Consider the following 15,525-nt stretch of genomic DNA (forward strand, 5'->3'; position numbering starts at 1 on the left):
TGGCAACATATGATTCCATTCATTATGCTAAGCTAAGCTAGCGGCGACCCTGCCAAACTAAAACAATGCATGCACTGAGACAACTGCACATATCTAAATGTAGGAAAAGTTGAATAAGCCCTATTTCTAAAACTGTGGAGTGTTCCTTTAAAACTACAGCGTAATCATTCAAGAGCAGTGAGTGATTTAATCTTTCTTTTCTTGTTTGATTATTTAGGTTACTGCCTTTTTTTAGAGCAAATGCTTTTGTGGGTTTTTTTTATATGTGAAGGAAACAGCCCCCATTCAGCTGTTATTTTCCATGAGTTGTAACATTTCTAACAGATTTCTGTTTGTTGTACATCAGATACAGATACATTAGTTTAGTAGGCCTACATTACATGTATTTGAATGCACTGAGACAGTGATTGTGTGTGAATTAGTCCTCTATAATTTTATGAAGCTGTGGTTTGTAGTTACTCAAACGTTACAGCATAGATTTGTCTACCTTTGGAGTTACTAAGCTACTTTAATGATAAATCACAGAACAGCGTTGACTGTGTGTTTCTTCTTTCCTCTCTGTGAGTGATCTTTGTGATGTGCAAGCTATTGTCTGTATGAGTGTTCGTGTGTTACAATATTTCAGGCATTAGTTAACCATAACGCACATCTGATGGTCTAAAGTCGCTTCAGTGTTCAAATTGGCAGGCCTTAAAACACATACAATTGACAAAGTTTTGTGAGGACACAAGTTATTTGGCTTTAGGGCACGCCAGTTGACAGACACAACACGACTGTTCTGTGTCACAGAAAATAGCTCACGAGCACAGAACGGAGATGTTTGCCATGTTCTTGAATAGTGTAAAATCGCTTGAATGTTCAAACTGGCAAGACTTTAAACGCATTTAATTGACGTGCTTCTAGGGGTGTGCGATATTGACAAAAAATGATATCGATATTTTCTGGGATTTTCTCGATAACTATAATTAGACGATATTTTGCTGGGTGTGTTATTGTGCTGGTACCTTGATGCTGGTCATCAACTGACTCCTAAAGTTTTTGATATTCATATTCTGTGTGGTGGTCAGTTCACAGCAGTGATAGAAACGATCTTTTCCATAAAGTTTAAATGTATTTTTTTCCTTTTATGAGCATTTTTACACACACACGCGGATCTGCGTCATATTCTCGCGCATGCGTCATGGTGCTTCGTGAGTTCACGTGGGTGGCATACGCTGAAGACAATAACTTGGTGGATAAAGTCGTTATTTAGATTTTTTTTTTGCGCACAAAACTATTCTCGCCGCTCCGTAAAATTACTGTAGAGTAGGGCTGTCACTTTTTATTCAATATTCGAATATGCATTCGAACATGACGTGAAATATCCGTAATCGAACTATAAATAAACTCTCCGGTTAACTATATCCGGTTTTAAAGTGCCATGTAGTGCAATTTTTTACAGTCGGGTGCGTTTAAATGGAGCAACGTAATCGGTTTAAAATTCCAATCTGAATGAAAATGCTCCATATAAACACCTCGATCGTAATCAAAATGCCCAAACTGAATGAAATTGTAATCGTTTTGAGATGGGTGGGATAAACCTTTTCATGAATCAAAACATTTCACCATGTAAACGACCTGACCGGATTACTTTTGAGTGTGCGTCCTTATATGACGTACACAGCACGCTTTCACCACTGAAGAGCATGCGCCGCGCTCACATGCACCAAGCATGTTGACAAGAGAGGAAAGTATATTTTTCTGAGGGATAAACTTATTTCGTAAGAATTTATGAAGATAATTTTGGCATAATGACACTGTCCCTAAACCTAGCAAACAATCAACTACTTAAACTGCGCCTGACATTAGAATTAATTTTTTTTTCTGAGATGATTAATACAGTTTACAACAAATAAATAGCTTTTATAAAACCGTATAAGTCCTGGTGGCCGTTGAGAGTTGCTATGGCTGAATGTCAATGGAGGCCTATCTGAAGCCTTTCTCAGCCATCAGCTTTTAACTAAAATATCTTCATTTGTGTTCTGAAGATGAATGAAGTTCTTACGGGTGTCGAACGTACATTTTGGTCTAAAAATAACAAATACTACGATTTTATTCAGCATTGTCTTTTCTTCTGCGTGTTTTCAAACTTCAAATAAAGATTCAAACGGTCATAAATCAGCGGATTGATTCATGATTCGGATTGTGTGTCAAACAGCTGAAATCACATGGCGTTGGCGATCCCAATCATGAATCAATACAGTTTTCGCTGTTTTTGGACCAAAATGTATTTCCGATGCTTCAAGAGATTCTAATGAACTAACTGATGTCACAGATGGACTACTTTGATGATGTTTTTATTCCCTTTCTGGACATGGACAGTAGTCTGCCTACACTTAGATACACTCTCAGACTAAATATAAAATATCTTAATCTGTGTTCAGAAGATGAACGGAGGTCTTACGGGTGTGGAACGACATTAGGGTGAGTCATTAATGACAAACATTTCATTTTTGGGTAAACGTACCCTTTAAAGTCTAGTTTGGATTTTTAATGTGTCCCCTGATGATTTGGTGATCATTCCTAGGATGCATGTTCAAAGCTACGGCGCAGACTTGCTCTTGCATTTTAATTATTCGACCTAGTTTTTCTTTGAATGAAAGATGAGTTCGCAACGATCATCTGGAGTTGTGATTGTAGCTGGAGGGGCTGTGTTCTGAATCTCACTCTGTGGACGTGTGATAATAGCAGCCTCCATTTTCTGCTCCCTGGCTTGTATCTGTGGTCTCTGAGTGAATATTGTATTTACTCTCTGGATAAAGATTCAGAAACGACATGGCAAGCTGTGCGGTGGCGCAGAGGCTTAGGATTTCCAATGAATGTATTATGCATGTTCACCGACTGGTGCACCGCTAGTCAATGTTACCCACCTGTTCAGAAATACCTGACCGACCTTTAGATAAGATGCAGACATATTTTATTATAATTTACACCAACATATGTTAGTCATAATTTGGATTCATTTTGAAAATCTTAGGTTGGATCTTATATAGTATCTTATATATATCTTATATATATCTTATAATATAATATAAAATGCTAATCTATTGCACACTTGTCAAAATGCACACAGAGCCAATTAATAAATAAAAGATGTGCTACTAGGGAGAATCCGTGTCTAGAGCAGCACTTTGAGCTCCAGAGCCGATCCCGGTCCCAAAGTCTGTCATTTTCAAGTGTCTGGATTAATGAGGAGTGTGTGGATCTTGAAAACCAAGTAAATGACACACACTTGTGTAGTAAAAATAGACTGGAACCATTCTCACTTCACAAAGCAGTTTCTATAAAAACTTGGTGAGACACTGACTTATTACTGAGAGTTGTTTTAAAGATAGTTCAATCATATGAAAATTAATTTATGTCATTCCAAACACATTATTTTTATGTGAACTGAGCACTGTGTATGATATCTTCTGCAGTAGCATAATGTCTTCTTCAGTGTCACATGATCCTTCAGAAATCATTCTAATATGCTAATTTGCTGATCAATAAATATTTCTTATCAATGTCAAAATCAGTGCTGCTTAATATTTTTGTTGAATTAATAATATTAATATGTTGACCTACAAATAATAATATTGGCCTACTTATATTATACCTAGTAGGTTAAGTCTACTTTGTGAAATATGGCAACCATTATCGAAGTATTGGTTATTAGAAATGTTTAATTCTAAGTAGGGGTGACCCCGAATAGTCAAAGATTTGATGCATCGATATGTGGAGCCGGATTCGACCACCAAACTCAGTCGAATTTTCACGGGTGTTATGATTGCGTCTTGGTGTGTAAAGGCGCTGAGCTTCGCACCGGACGTGCCGCACCTTTAAAATTCTAACACGTTTTCAATGAGTGTACACACATCTGTGCCGGCATTCGGTGCCTGTCCGCGGCGGAAGTTGTTAAACATTTTTAAATGTTATGAGAAAACATTTTACGAATGTTTATCCACCACATTACCTTTTATTTAAACCTAAATAAGAACGCCATTGTCCGTTTGCCTGTCAGTTGGCAGGCAGTTTTGGTCGCTTTATTAAAAGTTGTTGCTGTGTGCATTGTGTAAAGGAAAATAAAATAGTTTTACCCTCCTGCTGACTAGTGTCGTGCCCCTCCCAACCCATTCACACACACACAGATGATTTGACTATTGGTCAAGCATAGAAAGATTCGACAATTCTGATTCCAATGTGGACACCTAATTCTAAGGGAATAAGCACCATATCTGGTTAAAGGAAGAGGAAATAAAGGCTTTTTCAGAAAAGATTGCAATTTGTTTTTATAAAGAAGTACAAATATCTCTTTCATTAAATCTAAGACCACTTTATTTATTTCAGGCAACAAGCTCTCGATTCTTCCGTTCTCTCTCTCTTATGCTGCTACACATATTTGGAGTTGCATAATAACATTTTTCATGACTGCACTAACCATTGGCTGGATAATAAACATTTTTTCGTCCCCTGATCGTAGTGTGGCCCCTCTAGCTCTGTGTTGTGACCTGGTGGGCGTATCAGAACAGTGCGGGTTGTGTTATCCCGGAGGAAAGCTTCCTGCTCCCTATGCCTCACTCCGAACAATAGTCTTCTCATCTCCTCAGCTGTGAAAAATCTCTTCGATGAATGACTCAGTTAGTTTTGAATGTAAAACTAATATTGTCCTGTTAGTCATCTGTTTCGGCTGTTTTGCAATCATACACTTATATGCTTACAGAGAGAGGTGTGTTGTTGGGAAAATTTCCATCCAGAGAGCCACAGTCATTCAAATCGCTGTTTGTTTGGAAGCGAGTGGCTTTCTGTTTCTGTGGTACGCCATCATAGAGCTGCTTCCCCCTGTTTTGATCGGTGCAATAAATCAACCCGACTGTAAATGAAGATCAATGTCCTTGGTGCTTCAAACATTTTTTTAATGCAAAACATCTCTATTATTTGTGTGAAGGGAAAAGTGTGATTATAATGGCACGAATGCCACCTTTACAAATTGGAGTGGCATTAAAGAAAATGGTAACATAAGGTTCCATTAGCTAACTTTAGTTAAACCATTAATGGTAGGATAGGCAATTTCAGAGAGGTTAGCAATAGCAAGCTAGCTTTGAAAACATGAGCGTCTCCATAAGCCATGCCTCCTTCAAAGCACATGAATGCACACAGCAGAGTAAGCAAAGCGTCACAAAATGAGAGACTGCATTGAAACTTCTCATGTCTCAAAGTACATTACATTACAGTAATAATGAATGTAAACTTTATAGAGCTCTAGTTGTACTGCCTGACTACCACAGATTCATTTGGCCATTAATCGTTTTGATAATTAAGAGGTTAATTTCGTCAACCTCAGTAAACAAAAAAGCATGCAACATGATTTTCAATCGCAGAAAAACACTAGTTTACGTCGTACACCCAGGGATGTGGCTTGACGTGAGGCTTGTGTGTAACATTGGATGGATGGATGGATCGATGGATAGAGGGATAGTAAATAATGTTAACAGATACAACTTCTCTGATTTGAATATGTTGATAATGTAATGCATTAATAAATGTTGGAATGCTTTAAAAGCATTTTTAAATTGTAGTTAACTAATTAAAAAAAAAAATGGAACCTTATTCTAAAGTAAAGTGTTCCCAAACTTGTCAAAAATAGGGAAGAATATTTTTATTTGGCTTTATTTTTGCTCTGACCCATCATAATTGTTAAATATTTAATTGTGTCGTTGATTGGAGATGCTCCACTCTGACACACATGGGATAAAGCAGTCTATTTTAAACTCATAAAGCTGGAGCTTTTATATGTCAGGTCAGGCGTGTCCTCCATGCAGACATTGTAAGATGATGCGTGTGAAGATATTAATAAGAATAGCTCTTACAGTGAGTGATGTTACAGTGTCTGTAGTGTTGAGACGGGTTTACTAGAGGGTGATGGTTTAGCGCTTCACCCAGCACAGTTCAGTCTTTGTACACAGCGCTCCAGTGCCACGTCTAATGGAGCGTGCAACTCTTCTGGATGCAGGAAGTGATACAGCGTGACAGCCAGAACCATTTATACAAGAACTCTCTTAGGCTACCTTCACACTGCGAGCCTTAGTGCTCAATTCCAATTTATTGCTCAAATATTACTATTTGTTATATAGCTGTTCACATTGTTTTTTTAAAATGTGGCCAATATCAGATTTCAATGTGGTCCTGATGGGAAAAAGAAGCACGCTGTCATATGGAAGCAAACACGGAGGACATTAAAGTATTAGAATAAGAGGATGAGAAGAATAACATTTCTGATATGAGCCCTCATGTTTTTCTGGTATATATAGCTGTTACTGTAACATGAGTTCTGACACATCACTGTCCATTTACTGACTATCTTTCGCAACTGTAAAATTTTACATGAGTGCAGAAATGTGATGTATGTTGATCTAGAGTGGCGTAAGTAGCATGAATTCTCGTGAATTATGACAGTCCAGACTGCGGTCTCATTGCATCTGACCAGTATCGGATTTAGTATCACATAAGGAAGTGGTGCAAGTCAGAATTGCATGTGATTTGTGTTTGAAAGAAGTTTCTTATGCTCTTAATGGCTGCATTTTATTTGTTCAAAAATACTTAGTACAAATTATATTGTGAACTAATATTATTAAAGGAACTGTATGTAAGAAATGTATTTCAATTAATCATAAAATGGCAGTGATATGTCACTAGACATTAAGAAATCATGTTCATTTCAAATACTTATATCACTGACAACAGTAGTCCGGCCAGGATATTGTCATTTAAATGCCCTCAACTGATGTTGATGTTGTCATGTTGTGTTTTGGCCTGAAGCTCCACCCTCCACCATTCTACCAATCACGAAGTCAGTCGTTTTTCGGCATCTGGGTTGCCAGATCTGCTCTAGTTACCACAGCTGCAGCTACAAACATTCCTGCTGATCCTGCAGACTATCTGACAACCTCGAGTCAGGAAGAGGGGTAGAGGGGATACACCGCTCTACAGTAATTTGAAAGTGATTGCAGTACCAGTTTTGACCACAATTTTACATACACTTCCTTTAAAATAATGGGTTTCTATTTTATTGAAAACAGTTGTGCAACTTAAATTTTGTTTCAGGATTCTTTGAATAGTTCAAAAGCCATTTATTTTAAATGGAAATCTTGAGTAACATTATAAATGTCTTTGCTGTCAATTTTGATAAATGTAATGCATCCTCGCTGAATAAAAGTATACTTTGTTTTCTTTCTTCCAAAATGTTTTATTGACTGTTGATCTGTGTGCATTTATACAACCAGCCTCTGCTTCCAGCTTAACACACAATGTTTTTTCTTCAAATTGTAAGTTTTACTTTTGCCTCTGTTTCTGTTGGCCGTCGGTACTTTTCTAGCAGCTTGTTTTCATATTTCCAGTCCTGCAGCTGGTGCTCTGATGTTGCCATAATAATTTAGGATGTGAATGTTGAGAGTTTATTGTAATTGAGGATACATGGATTTGGAGACTTAGAGAAATGCATCATTATATTTGGGCCCTGGGAGGATTATCAGATTACATGTATGAAAAACAAAGCATACAAATTTTTTAAAATACCAAAAGCTGTTTTTGTCCCCAAGTTGTACTTTTATTGTACCAATTAACATTTTTTCGTAATGATTTACTTTTGGTCTGGACTTCATCGCAACTTTCATTGGCCAGGGACCGCCCAAGAGAACATCTGACCGATATATAAAGCAACCAATCACAGGTAGTTTTATTCCGCATTTATTAAATAGTTTACTGCAACAATGCCGCTGCAGACGTCACTTACTTTTAAAAATCCATTGTTTAGTTGATCCTTATAAGCTCTCATTGTCACAGTTGACATGTGAACACATCATCGATGAGGGGGTTTGGCATCATGGTGGATTTGTTTCCAGGCAGAACATTAAAGGGTTGGTTTCCGTGTTTTTTTTCCAGGCTTGGTTGTGTTTATGTGGTGCAGTATAACATAATACTTCTTGTTTTTTTAAAACGCTGTATTTTTCTTATATTTGACCTTTATTCCACACCGCTGTCTCCACTATCCTTTGAACGACTCGTTTGCTTCTATGAAGCCCATCCCTCTGAAAAACGCTATGGTCTTAGATTGGTCAGATGGCCAAATGTAGTTTCATGTATTTTTATTGGCTGAAGTGCCAAGCACAGGTTTTACGGAAATGCCACGGCCCTTACCATTATGGCCAAAAGTCACATCTGGACTAGCAAGGGTTTATGATGTCACCAACCCAGGAAGAAGCTTGTTGTAGTCCAAACCGGCCGTTTTTGTAGGGAATAAACTGCCCTGAATTTAAAAGACCATATCTCCGTTTGCATTGAACTTACAGCGCTGTAACTTTTCAGATACTGTTTATACTCAAGCAGCAACATTACACACTAACTAAAGTTAAAAAAGTGAAATCGCATGAAACCACCCTTTTAAAGAATGTTTTTTAATTTTATATCAGTCGACTACTATTCGGATAAGTGATCAACAAATAGCTTGTGAATCGCAAGTTTCATACAATCCAGTTCCTTATGCTGAGTAGTTTTACACCTTAATTCTCAGAAGAAGACAACTTGCATCACATGTCACACGTATGGCTGTGTGTTGACACATACAGTGGATCACCACCAGTTCATGAGTCAACATTATGAACTTCTGTTGTCAATGTTGCTGTTAATACGAGTAGCTTCCTAAATGAGTGATAATGTCTGACTTGTTTTTTTTTTTCTTTTGTTGCTGTCATGGGAGGGACAAAACAGTGAGCTGGCCTCATGCATGCTGGGCTATAAAGCTGTCAATAGATGCTGGGCCACTTCGAGGGATCTTCTCATTAAAAGCAGATGATGTTCTTTCCATGCAGCTCCGAGCGTGCGGTTCCATATGAATGGCTGAGGCGCAGGCCTGGCGTGTGTTTAGAGTTTAGAGCCCTTATGAGTGATAAATGCCTTTTGTAACTACATGAGACTGCGTTTGTCCACATATGGCGAGGCGTTCGGGCTGGTTTAGCGGTGTCTTGGGTGCTCGCCAGGCCCCCTGCAGTGCCTCGTAAAGCAGGAGGGACGACAGTTGGACAACATGAAATGTATCGCTCACTGTTTAGGTTACATGGTTTCTTTAATCGCTTTGTTTGATGGGAGTCACATTGAGATCAAACTGTCATTTAGTAGCACATAAACAAACTCGCATATGGATACTTTTGAGATTATGATGTTATTAGGGCAACATTGGTACCATATCAGTTAATTATTTTTCTTTATTTATTTATTTTTTAAAACATTTTTTAAAATAGTATTATGTATTACTTTTAGTATTCATTAGTTTTTTAATTTTTTATTTTCTAATGTATTTATTTCTGATTTGTTCATACTCATTTCCATTGCTAAGATACACTTATTTAATGACACATTTAATTTAATGGTTAATGACAATTACATTTTTATGCAAAATGAATGTACACTTGCCTAAAGGATTATTAGGAACATTTGAGCTTTGTGACATGGTGCATTATCCTGCTGGAAGTAGCCATCAGAGGATGGGTACATGGTGGTCATAAAGGGATGGTCATGGTCAGAATCAATGCTCAGGTAGGCAGTAGCATTTAAACGATGCCCAATTGGCACTAAGGGGCCTAAAGTGTGCCAAGAAAACATCCCCCACACCATTACACCTCCACCACCAGCCTGCACAGTGGTAACAAAGCATGATGGATCCATGTTTTCATTCTGTTTACGCCAAATTCTGACTCTACCATATGAATGTCTAAACAGAAATCGAGACTTATCAGAACAGGCAACGTTTTTCCAGTCTTCAACTTTCCTATTTTGATGAGCTCACGCAAATTTTAGCCTTTTTGAAGTTGCTCTTCTATCAGCTTAAATCAGTCGGCCCATTCTCCTCTGACCTCTAGCATCAATAAGGCATTTTCGCCCAAAGGACTGCCGCATAATAAATGTTTTTCACTTTTCACACCATTCTTTGTAAACCCTAGAAATGGTTGTGCATGAAAATCCCAATAACTGAGCAGATTGTGAAATCCTCAGACCGACCCGTCTGGTACCAACAACCAATGCCAAGCTCAAAATTGCTTAAATCACCTTTCTTTCCCATTCTGACATTCAGTTTGGAGTTCAGGAGATTGTCTTGACCAGGACCACACCCCTAAATGCATTGAAGCAACTGCCATGGGATTGGTTGATTAGATAATTACATTAAAGAGAAATTGAACAGGCGTTCCCAATAATCCTTTGGGTGACTGTATATACATATATATACATACATACACACGTTTGTTTTTGTGAAATGTGGAGACACTCCATAGACGTCATTGTTTTTATACTGTACAAACCATATTTTCTATCCTCCTTAACTGCCCCTACCTCTAAACATACTCATCACAGGACACATTCTGCATTTTTACATTCTCAAAAATACTCATTCTGTATGATTTAAAAGCCTTTGGGTAATGTCCTCATATTACACCCTCTCCTTGTCATACTCATGGCATTATACACGTGTCCTGATATTTCACAAAAACACACACACAAAATCTCACATGAGGAACGTCATCTCCATCGCTTCATGAGCATTTTACTGTTTCATTTGAGAAAAACTACCATCATATCATAAATTCAGTTGTATCATTTTATGATTGTTTTAAGTGTTTTTTTTTTTTTTTTTTAATAAATAGCGACCATAACAGAATAATTGTCTTATCTGCATCTGCCAACATTTTAATACTGGTGCATCGATATCAGTGGCTCAAGTTTTGGGTACTTAGCATGGTAGATATGATTAACAAACGAACAAAGTAGAGATAGCTAATGATCTCTATCTCTCTTTGCAGTGAAGCCGTTTACAACCACTGTGAAGGAGATGCGCCTTCATAGAGACGACTTTGAGATGCTCAAAGTGATCGGCAGGGGAGCCTTTGGAGAGGTAAGGAATTCAGTGAACCCTTGCTGCCTTTTCGGCTTATTTGAAAGTGCAGGGAAATCACCTCTGAATCACTGCAGCCTTTGCCATATTGTGTGGTTTGTTTTCCGTATTTCAATGGCTTGTTTTAATGACCCATTTTGTGTGTCCAACGAAAACCCCAAACTATCAGTGAAGTATTCATGTCCCCCTCAAACATCTTATCAGCAGCCACAAACCAAACCCCTTCCTCTCATCTGAGTTTCCCTTCTCTCTCCCCGCCAATTCCCCTGGGATCTCGGCCTGGCGTTGGACTGCTATTCTTGGGCCGGCCAGGGGAATGTGCTACTCGTTCCTGCACTAAAACGTTTGGACTATTCACTACAAGCACAGTGTACTTTTCTTTTTCGTTACCAATCTGTCTTCCATCACTGTTTGCTTATCATCATCCTCCTGTTCACCACAATTGAATTAGATTGAAGGTCGGGAATCAAACTACAAGTATGAACACACCCTTTGTTTTTAACCACATCCCACTTTTTATTTTGGAACTGAATCACAATACATCTTTTGCATCATCAAGAAGTATGTTTACATGTCTAATTATAATCATGGTACAGTGCAACATTTGGGTTCTCGAAGTATAAATTTTTTTTAAAAGAAGTAAAAAAAATAGTTAGTTCACCCCAAAAAGGATATTCTGTCATTAAAGGGGTACTTCAGCGCTGGGAAGATGAATCTGTATTTAAACTGGGTCATTAATGTAGTAGAAATGTGAAATTAATTTTGAATTTGGTGATTTCTAGACTGAGAAAAGACAGAAAATGTACTTGTCTCATGGGGATGAAAGACAACAATTCCCAGAATGCTTCGCTGCCCTACGAGGCCAATCCCAAAGCCACCGCTACTGAACCACTGATCACTTTCTCACCGTGTTCATTTTCATAAAATCAGTTCAGTTCACTACAATTAAAAACTGAACGTGTCTGTTCAATAAAATGTGATCTAGCCGCTGAGGGAGTGTCACAGCGCAAACGCTGCAGGGGTCAGATTACATTCATCATGACGAATGAGCTGAATGAACGTTTGTGATGAGAGCCGAGGTAAACGTGATCACGCTTGCGGCATACATTCACAGCGCGTGTTCAGTCTGGCACGTTTTCATTTCATGCCTTTGGAAGCTTAACTTTCATAGGAATTAATTTGAGAAGTTGAAACACTCACTTTGCTCCCCACAACTCCGTTTACATGATCATTCGAATATACTCCAGGGTTTCTACTGTTACAAAGCCGTATGCCCCTTATGTCGTTCCAAGACCTTCGTTCATCTTCAGAACTCAAATGATGATATTTTTGATAAACTCGAGAGGTTTCCGAACCAGCCATAGGCAGTAACGTCATTGCAACTTTCAAGGCCCAGAAAGTAAATACATCATTAAAATAGCCCATGTGACTTAAGTGCTTCAGCATTATGTTATGAAGTGATGACAATACTTTAGTGCGCAAAAACTAAAAAATAATGAGGATTTCTCCTCCCAGGATCTACATCAGAACGCCGGCTCATTATTGACCAGCTCCTGTGTGCGTCACACAGATGCATCGTGGTGCTCATGTGAACAGCGTCGGCCAATAGTGAGCCGGCATTCTGACGTAGAACCCGGAAGCGCTGCTCTGTGTTTACTATGTCAGCAGCATAGGAGATTGAAACAGACGAGAAGAAATGTTGAATAAAGTCGCACAAGTATTTTCATCGCTTCATAATATTAAGTTTGAACCACTGGAGTCACAGACTATTTTAATGATGTTTTTACTACCTTACTGGGCTTTGACGTTGCTGCTTATGGCCGGGTCAGAAACCTTATGGATTTCATATATTTGTTTTCTGATGATGAACAAAGGTCTTACGGATTTGGAACAATATTATGGGTGACTAATTAATGACAATGTTTTCACTTTTGGGTGAACTAACCCTTTAATATGAACAATCATGTGGTAATAGATTATCAGATATTTCTGAATTAGGAGAGAAACATTGCCGTCACCTTTCTACTGAGTCATTAAACCGCCCTCATAACTGAATGTTGTGTCTTTGACTCATTTCCTTGGGAAAATGCATCCAATTTAGTATTTCTGCTTTTTTTTCAGATGAACGGAAGTTAACTCCGTTTAAACAAAAGAAACTAGGATGTCTCATTGGCTGATTTTGAAGCTGAATAAAACGGAATCTTGAGAAGAGATCTGTCCATCTAGCTCTCCTTCTCAGCGTAGATTCTTGTCAGGAATGCCAGTGGTGGCACAGGAAGCAGGGCAGGACGGTGCAGCTGTCAGGAAAGGCTCAGGAAACCAAAACCGTCTCTAAGGAGTGACTTTCGTAAAAATAGTGTTTCACTCCGCTCGTAATTTCTGCAGTTCATTGTCCCCTCTTTAGCCACAGAGACCTCAATAACCCTTCCTTCTCAGTCCTTGTGCTTTTTTTTTTTTGTGTGTGTGTCACGTGGATCTAATGATGACTCAGATCTTTGGGGGGTTTTGCAGTCTCTGTTATCATCAAGCCAGGCTATTGTTGCCTGCACTGCAGCTTGTGTCAGTTTCAGAATGTTCAGGTTCATTTGTGAACATGGTACTGCTGTTTTGTTCCCTTTCCCAGCCGTTTCCTGTGGCTCTAACATTACAGGATGTACTTCCAGATAAATCCCTTGCATTTCCTGTTTATGATTGATGGCGTAGTCCCAGCTATAGGCCTGGAATTTAGGACCGCCTGAAAAAATAGTTCTGTCAAATATTCACATTGACACTTTTTACACCTAATGACATTGCAAGCTTAATTTTCTTGCTGAATCTTTTAAACTTTTGAAAAAGCAAAGTATCAAAAGAGTCCATATATATATATATATATATATATATATATATATATATATATATATATATATATATATATATATATATATATATATATATATATATAATATATGGACTCTTTTGATACTTTGCTTTTTATATATATATATATATATATATATATATATATATATATATATATATATATATATATATATATATATATATATATATATATATATATATAAAAATTATAGTTCAATATATATATGAATATTGACTCTTGTGCAATATTCCAATAAATTATTGTAATTGTACAAATAATTGTAATGTGACAATCAGGTGCAGATATCTAAATCAGAGAAAACCAAGTGCAAGTGGATGGTTTGTTTTTAACCGTGTATTCGCGGACGTTAGAGCTGATCCATGTATCTCTAGTATGTCCATCTCTACTTTTGTTCTTGTTTTAAGTTACTTTTCTGTCCAATATTCTTTGCTTCTTACAAAAACCCCAAAGCCTTCCAAGAAGACAGTAAAGGCTTATGTCATGCCTGAGATGAAGCTGAAACTTGAAAGTAAAGTTGCACAATATAAATGTAATGTTTAGGCATTATTATTATTATTATTATTATTATTATTATTATTATTATTATTATTATTATTATTATTACTATTGCTATTACTATTATTTTGATTTATAGGTTGTAGGTTTAGTTTTAGGCTTTCCTATGTTTACCTTTTTAAAGTCATTTGAAATATAATTTTATATATATATATATATATATATATATATATATATATATATATATATATATGCATTTACATTTTGAATATATGGCAATTGAATGCACTAAATTGGTTTAGTTTTCACCGATGATGTATGCAATTTCAATAAAACTATAATTTTTTTTAAACAAATTAGTTATTCATTTTAAGATACCTGTCTTATTTTCTCTTTTATATTTAGTATTGCTCTTTAATAAAGAAAAAGTACTACTTATACGATTACACGATTAATCGATGGAATAATCTATCACTAAAATAATCTATAGCTGCACTCCTAAAGTGAATACGATTTGAGAAAATTGTGCCTTTTTGAATGAAGTCATATAATCTACTTTTTATGGCACTTTTTGAAAAAAAATTTGACGGTGTCCATCTCGGAAAAAGCAAGTCATCAGTGTTTATAACTACATGATTGCAATTTTTTTGACTGAACTAACCCTTTGAAGGACTAGCTTTTTGTGGTAGATTCTAGTGGTTGACATACTTAAATGGCACTCCTTTTTGCCTCACCTCAGGCTTACCTGAATAATTATTCTGTTGACTAGAAGAAGAAAGAAAATATTGAACTGGGAGGGGAATCAAGGAGAACTAGATTGAAGCAGACATTTTTTACGTAACGTCACAGTGAGTCACTATAGGGCAAACAAAACAATCCGGGCTCTACGTGTTGAGGATGAGCGCTGATCTCTTTATCTGTTGTATTGAGTGAATCACTCATGTAATGAATGATTGGGTCAAAGTACTTGCAGGCCCAGTCCTTCATATTGATTTCGTGAAGTTGGCAGCTTCTGTTCTCTGAAGGTACACTGACATAATTAAGATTGTTTGCCAACTGCAAACAATGGAGACGGATTCACAGACCTACATGCTGGTCCTAGTACAGAGTCTTGGCAGAAGTCCAGTGTTTTAATATTGAAGGGTTCCTGTTTTTCCCAAAACATCTTGAAAAGCGTTATATTTTGGTG

General features: G+C 37.2%; 1 protein-coding gene across 7 annotated transcripts in view; it reads left to right on the forward strand.

Annotated features, from left to right (window-relative positions):
- Nucleotides 1-15,525, forward strand: part of cdc42bpb (CDC42 binding protein kinase beta (DMPK-like)) — a 100,962-nt gene that overhangs the window by 25,569 nt on the left and 59,868 nt on the right. For all 7 annotated transcript variants that reach the window (XM_067417093.1, XM_067417094.1, XM_067417098.1 and 4 more), the window contains exon 2: nucleotides 10,869-10,960. In XM_067417093.1, the coding sequence (XP_067273194.1) occupies nucleotides 10,869-10,960 (92 nt within the window). The remainder of the gene's footprint in view (nucleotides 1-10,868; nucleotides 10,961-15,525) is intronic.

This window comes from Pseudorasbora parva, chromosome 15 (assembly GCF_024679245.1).
Source record: "Pseudorasbora parva isolate DD20220531a chromosome 15, ASM2467924v1, whole genome shotgun sequence".
Taxonomy (NCBI): Eukaryota; Metazoa; Chordata; class Actinopteri; order Cypriniformes; family Gobionidae; genus Pseudorasbora; species Pseudorasbora parva.